The sequence below is a fragment of the Musa acuminata genome, chromosome BXJ1-6 (assembly GCF_036884655.1).
Source record: "Musa acuminata AAA Group cultivar baxijiao chromosome BXJ1-6, Cavendish_Baxijiao_AAA, whole genome shotgun sequence".
Classification (NCBI taxonomy): Eukaryota; Viridiplantae; Streptophyta; class Magnoliopsida; order Zingiberales; family Musaceae; genus Musa; species Musa acuminata.
Window position 1 is genome coordinate 35,380,592 of NC_088332.1, and position 6,901 is coordinate 35,387,492.

The window sequence follows — 6,901 nt, forward strand, 5'->3', positions numbered from 1 at the left end:
AAAACTAAGTCGGATAATAATTATTGTTGCTCAAGAGTTGATTAGACTTTTTTTTTTTTTTGCAAACAAATATGGATCGAGTATTTTCTGTTCGAGAATGTTTTGAATATCTGATAAGAGTAGGGGCTCAGACATGTTTTACTCGATAACATTAGATAAATATTTATTATTATTATTATTCGAAAGTGGATCAAAATATATTTATATTTTTAATATGTATTTGGAGAAAGAGACTACTTAGTTAATGTGTAGTTCTTGAATGATTTGAATGTTTGCTATATTATATTTTAATTGTTGTTTAGTAAAATTATATTTCAATAGTCCATTAAATATTATTATGTGATAAATTTATCTTTCTAATTTTTTTAATATTTATTTAATGGTGAATATATTTTTTTTTATTTAAATTAATAAGTAAATTAATAAAATAAATAAATGTTTGTATGTATGTATGTAATCTTAAAAAAGTATATGATCATATATATATATATATATATATATATATATATAATAAATATAATCATATAAATAAATATAAAATAACCCTTGAAAATAAATAAATAAATAAATAAAACTATGGAAGTATGTATAACAAATAAGAAAGAAATATAAAATGTGAGAAAATCTACTGTTGGAAATGAACTAGACACAAACTATAATCCTGAAGAACTAGAAAGTGGGTGTTGCGAGAATTTGTTAGTTGAATGCTGCTATGCCAATTTTAATTTATACAAGGCATAAATCATGTTGATAATTTTATGATTTTAGATAATATCATAAAGTATTTGAGAATTTAAATTTTTTTATTAATATCTCGTAAATATTAAAATACTAATGCTATCGAAACATTTGTAATATAATATTTTAATCAAATATAATTAAATAATAATAATCAAACATTAATTCATATTTAAAAGACCCAAGAAAGTTGCTGAGGTTTCTTTCTTTTTCTCTCTCTTTTGCTTGAACAAAGGGCAGTCAACCGATGATGCATAGATTCATTTCACTGGAGGCCAGTAAACCTTTGTATCAAAAGAAAAGAACAGATAAGTTAAGCATGAGGAAGAAAGCAAGCTTTTCAGCACAAGTCACGATGAGCAGCATCGATGCTTGCATCAAAATGTCAAATGAAAGCTCATAATACTTAAAAAGTCAACTGAAAGCTCGTTTCAGCGTTTGCTTAATTATTCGATCAAGAGACAACTTGTGAGAAAATAAATATACTAGTAGATCGCATAGCGTCGATAAAAACAAGTTACATTCATCTCATTTTAATATCAATTGTCTAAGATTACAAGATAATATCTGTCAAACAAAGGCAGTTCAGTTAATGCACGATGTTTGCAACAATGATTAAAAGGAGATTAAAAGGAGTGCAAAGTCCTCAAATTGAATCCACTACTACTTGTAACGATTGAAAATTGCGTGTGGTCTTACTCCTCTCGAGGGATGAAGTGGCCTCTGTTTTCGTTCCTGTAAGCATACCACATGGTTAAACCAATGATCATCTTGAATTGCATGATCAAAGAGCAAATGAATGAAACCTAAGTTTTGAAGGGTCCTTGATGACTGACATCAAAAAAGCAGATACAATTACATAATACATCAAAAGGCATCTCCAGTATAGAATGTCCGATAGGATTTTAATAGCAAACACCTATGTGCAACCGAGAATCTCTAGAAAGAAGGGGGAAAATATAGATCCACTCTGGGCACGGTTTGATGAGAAAAGGCACAAGTTCGTTTTTCATAGCAAATCATATACCTGAGCCAACTTACGATCCTTATTCATCTTTTGAGTCCGTCCTTTGTCACCTTCTGTCCTAGAGATCTTCTGCATAAACAAAAAACTGACAAGTTATGCAACATTCGCATTCATGCATATATTAACTAATTTGCAAACAGCATGAAGCTGTCAATATGCCATTGTTTATGTCAACAACATTTCCGTCCGGAATGGGAAAAAGAGCAAAGAATGTCAAGCTATATATGTGCATTACAAAGTTGATGGGTGTGATCAAAATCAGTCCAAGTTTTACCACCAAAATAGCCATTAGACAAGAAAGAACAGTTAAATTGCAACTTCATCATAATCATACAAAAGGTTGAGTGGCATCCCCTTCAAATAGTAGCATGTCAATCGATTAGGTAGTGCTTTACATGCTTTTTAAGTGAGACAACACAGCTAAGAAACATATCATCATCAAAATCCTTGCCCCAATTCGTAGTTCTAATAACCCAAGAACCACGACCACACATTCTTCAGCATGCAAGTAAAGATCATGCTGCAACATTGATGTTTCTCATCATTGTAACTACATGATGCAATAATTTCAAAACCATACCAAATACAAATAATATAGAAGGTTCAGAGGATTAACATAGAACAGAACTTCAAACATTTTAGCAACATTGTTCACAGAGAAAAAAGAAATAGGAAGAACTTACGTAGGTTAAACGACATAATAAGAAATAAATTCGCTAGAAGATAATCTCAAGTGCCTACGAATATCAGAAGTTCACCTTTTCCTTACTTGATAGACTTTCTGAATTATCTCGTGCAAAATCAAAAATATCATGTAGTAGTTCATTATCCTGCATTACCAGTAACAGAAGTCACTCATTTGAAGACAAAATCGAGGACAGATAAGTAACAAGTAAAACAGTTAATTGTCTTATTTTGAAGGTGATGAGACTAAACAGCTTAGTTTATCACCGACCTGGGAATGCTTCAGAAAGCCTCTCCCAAGAAAACGCTTCAAAAAGTTCAGCTGCTCAACATAAACAATCACATTAAAGAACTGCACTTCTTGTTTACAAAAATCACAATAGGAAGAAAATCAAGTACTTGTATTATTTCGGTCCATGTTGAGGCCCTGAGGAAACCATGCTTGTTTGATATCTTCAATGAAATTTCTGGACATTCACCAGTCTACAATGAAAAAACCAGTTTCAAAAACATAATATTGGTTGATATTACATATATCACAAGCTACGTAGCCTCAACGCAAAAAAAAAAACACACCTGGACATAATCTAAGATTTTCTGAAACAAGTCTCGTTGATCATTAAGATTTTTCTTGTCAGTTCCTTTACCTCCTGCTTCAACAGAGAGTTCATTTGCTTTAAACAGTATCTTTGCCTTCATTGATTGCATATATGCAAGCACTCCATGTTTCAAATCTTCATGGTTGATACTGTCAGTACCAACTTGCTCATTCTGGTCCAATATCCCTAAGGACCCTAACTCGAAGAAAATGGATATTGCTTCTCCAGCAGCAATACGAACAGAACGGTCATTATCTTCTAATAGAGTTGAAAGGAAAGAAATTTCCCTGGACAGATTGAGAAAATTTGTTTTAGAATCCAACTATTAAAAACATGAACAACAAACTAGAATTCATTTCCACTTCACATACTCCTTCCAATTGTCAGGATTGATTTTCCAACTACTAACAGTTGTGAAAAGAAATGACCATGCAGATATTGCTGCTGCTAGTACAGTAGGGGGAAGTTTTTTCACTGGCCCAACCTGAATGTATAAGCAAGAAATTTCATGAATCTTAAAACATGGATTTAATTATCAAAATGAACTAAACTCAAATAACATTTCAAATCAGGAACAGGCTCACATACATTAGGACCTGATTTTGGATATATCACTTGCCACATTGTTTTCAGCGATAGTTCAGTTTCAAACAAGTCATTTGCACCTATAAAAGTTACAAGAGCAAGGCAATCCAGTACCTAGAATAGCATATGACAAATTCAGCAAATTGAGTCTGCGAATTAGCAAAGAAACAGAGAGAGACAGTTATATAACACAGAATATAGAAAACTAAACCATACAGATGATTTCTTGAGTGAATCAGACCCAGAGATAAGGGCCTGAGAGAGTCGGGACACTGATTCTTCCATTATCTCGTGGGCACTACTTCCAGCACCAATGGTAATGGCAAGCAGTCCTTGAAACAAAAAAGAAGCAAATTAGTTGCAACATCAGCTAGATAATCGTCAAATACATGGTTCATGAAGGACTAAATAGTACCAATAGCACGAGAAGCTAAACAAGCCTCTTTTGTAGAACCCCTCTTGATTGAATTGATGTACTGACTTAGTAATGTAATAAACCTGCAACAACCATAAGCAAGCCAGATATGTTAGATGAGTTAGACAACTCAGATGTAACATCATATATATGATTACTTCAATTAATCAAATTAGGACTATGTAAAGTTGAAGTCAATTTTATTATAGTAGTACAAAATAAACAGTGTTTGAAGGTCAAAGCACCACAAGTACATTATAAATTCACTTCCAAAAGTTCATGAGTAAAGAATTTCTTTTGCAGAATCAAGTGAATAAAATGGTAAATAATATGGAGACACAAAGAGGTCACAGACCATTGAAAAATCTTAATATGTTACGATGGGAATAATTTCTTTACGCAAATAATAAAAAGAACCGCCTAGCCAATAGTACAAATGTATAAAGAACTGCAGAATCAATAAACATATTTTGGTTCTACGAACATCTGTCAGTTGATCAGACAAGCTTGAACTAGTGAAACACAAGTAGCAGTAGTAAGAGTATATATATTAGCATTTTTTTTCCAACTGCCTTTTCTACAAGCAAACGAAAAAAACTTCTAAATTTCAGGTCATTAAGAACCTGATAAATAAAATATATGGTCACATACACAGCCCAACCAAGATAGCAAGCAAGCCTGTTGAATTAACCCACTTGTTTTCGACAAACGCAAGAAGCACATTTCCTTCGAATGCATTCACAAGCATGGACAAAGCCATCTCTCTTGTAGATCCCCTTTAGCATGAAATAGGATATTTTTATTCAGTTTATTGAAATTCTCAGCATATAGGTAACACTGTTTATCAGCAAATAAAAAAAGAACAGGAACATAAAAATAGGTGAAATGGTAATGAGATATTTTTTTTACTAAATTTAACAATCATCATTTAATCTCTTCCACCAAAAGAAAAAAAATTGCCTAATGAGTAAAATCAATTCCAGAATAGCCAACATGTCCAGTTGATATAATGATGCTAAAAGCATACATAAGCATTCGAGATCTAAGCAAATACACAAAATGCAGAAGTTATTTTCTTCCGGAATTAGCATCGCAAAAATTAAGACAAATTCAATCTGATTTACAGAACTCATGCTTATTCTTTTTCGAAAAAAATTTATCAGGATTTAATGGAGAAAAAAGCATCCAGGTTCTTTTAAGAAGCAGAAGGTTCTTCACAAATTTTCTAAATAGTTATTTGATATGATATAAAGCAGGAGAACAAAAGCTATCCTCCTCGGTATTTGCAAGGAAAGCTGGACAAGAGAGTACATATCAAGTCTTGAGCCATTAAGACACATTTCTCATGAATGACACTGTCCAGGACGTACGTCCTCAACATTGAATCTTTCACCTTAAGTTCCCTTACTTTCAGTCTGCTTCTCTATTTTTTTTCTATTGATTGATGTAAACCAAAAATCTTTATCAAAAGAAGAAATTCCCTTAGAAATATTCTTTTAGAGAAATCCTTAAAGATTAAGTTCATATCGGCTAATTTGAAGTATTGATGTACTGATTGGCAGTTTCAAACAACTTTTTCAAAGTAAAGTAGGTAAAAACTCTGCATATAGAAATGAAGGCACTCAGAGTCCAGGGATTTGTTTTCTTGTGTTCTATATACGATAAGAGATACAAAGGTACCTCTTTTCATTGAGAGCATCGATGTACTTCTCTAGCTCGAACTCCTGGGAGTTCACGTACTCAGTGTCGTTAGCCAGCGTTAGCTCCGAGAAGCCCGTTGAGACGGAGCTCACGCTGTCAGCATCGCTGCTATCAAACTGATCACCACCTGCTTTGCGCCGGTGACCTGCATGATCAGGATATCTATCAAAACAATTCTTTTATTTTTAATCTTTAATAGTGGAGATTCAGGCAAATCAACCGCCGAATTCCAATTAAAAAATGCGACTTTGGCGAAGCACCAACCACATGATTCGATCTTTTTCACAAATCAACAATTAACGAGGTAAAGGCCGAACATATAACATAATATTTGATGCAGCAGCTTACTCTTCCCCATGGCGGAAGCTCTAAAGCGTCAGAACCAGCGCTTATAGCGACGAATCCGAATCGAAGCGGAGCGAAAACCAAAACAACAGCGGGAATCGGAGGCTATAGATGACTCGGAGGAATGACTTGCGAGAAAGCAGCTGCAACCCACGGGATCAACTCGATGGCATAAGGGTAGAGCCATGTGAGGATTGAAGCTGCTCGGCTAGGGAAGGCAGTTTGCACAAGAAATCCTTTGGCGAACGGGGAAAACCGACGACGGAGGGACGAAAACGAGAGACAGACAAGAGTAGGGGATGGATTTCACTGTAGAAGTGGTGCGGTGAAGAGACAAACAAAGCCCTAGTTTGTAAGCGTTCGATTCGGAGGCTAACCACGTGTTGTTGTTAGACTTTTTTTTTTTATTTTTGATCAGATTTAAAAATTTTATATTAGAATCTTTTATAATTATGAGATTAAAATATCTAACTTTATTTATTTTAATGGTATCGATTTTAATGATAGAAGTATGAAATGATGGAAAAATAATAATTTTCGATGGATAAAAATAATAATTTTAACGTCTTAATTATATTTTTGATGTTGACGAACAACAATGCCACGATGAACCGTTTCTTATTGTTTTGTTGTGGATGAGGAGGGAGGGTGATGATGAGAGTTAAGACAAAATAAAGAGGAGAAAGAGAAAGACACGTGTCGACACTCTGCAACTATATCAATATCGGTCGGTAAATGCATTGGCGACTCGAGCTTCGTGCTTGGTGACCTATGCGACTCATGACATGATGGCAACGATTAGCCTCA

At 33.8% G+C, this 6,901-nt stretch overlaps 1 protein-coding gene across 3 annotated transcripts; it reads right to left on the reverse strand.

Annotated features, from left to right (window-relative positions):
- Positions 1-1,245: 1,245 nt before the first annotated feature.
- Positions 1,246-6,427, reverse strand: LOC103988930 (uncharacterized). 3 transcript variants are annotated; one of them, XM_009407618.3, is made up of 13 exons: positions 6,098-6,427; positions 5,729-5,894; positions 4,744-4,824; positions 4,049-4,131; positions 3,850-3,965; positions 3,637-3,747; positions 3,420-3,532; positions 3,026-3,335; positions 2,849-2,932; positions 2,721-2,771; positions 2,524-2,595; positions 1,766-1,834; positions 1,246-1,473 (listed from the first exon to the last, which is right to left on the reverse strand). In XM_009407618.3, exons 1-13 carry the CDS (start codon positions 6,105-6,107, stop codon positions 1,402-1,404), a joined length of 1,338 nt encoding a protein of 445 aa, XP_009405893.2. In that variant the 5' UTR covers positions 6,108-6,427; the 3' UTR covers positions 1,246-1,401. The 3 variants fall into 3 exon arrangements, 2 of the variants coding, with proteins under 2 accessions (XP_009405893.2, XP_009405894.2); XR_001978437.2 differs by having other exon boundaries at positions 1,394-1,473; positions 2,535-2,595; XM_009407619.3 differs by lacking the exon at positions 4,744-4,824.
- Between the last annotated feature and the right edge of the window lie 474 nt (positions 6,428-6,901).

Excerpts from the sequence above, each read along its gene's own strand:
- LOC103988930 (XM_009407618.3), bottom strand. Across the intron at positions 4,825-5,728 it reads GATGCTCTCAATGAAAAGAG|GGGATCTACAAGAGAGATGG; the intron begins GTACCTTTGTAT and ends TTCATGCTAAAG. Across the intron at positions 2,772-2,848 it reads CATGGACCGAAATAATACAA|CTGAACTTTTTGAAGCGTTT; the intron begins GTACTTGATTTT and ends TATGTTGAGCAG.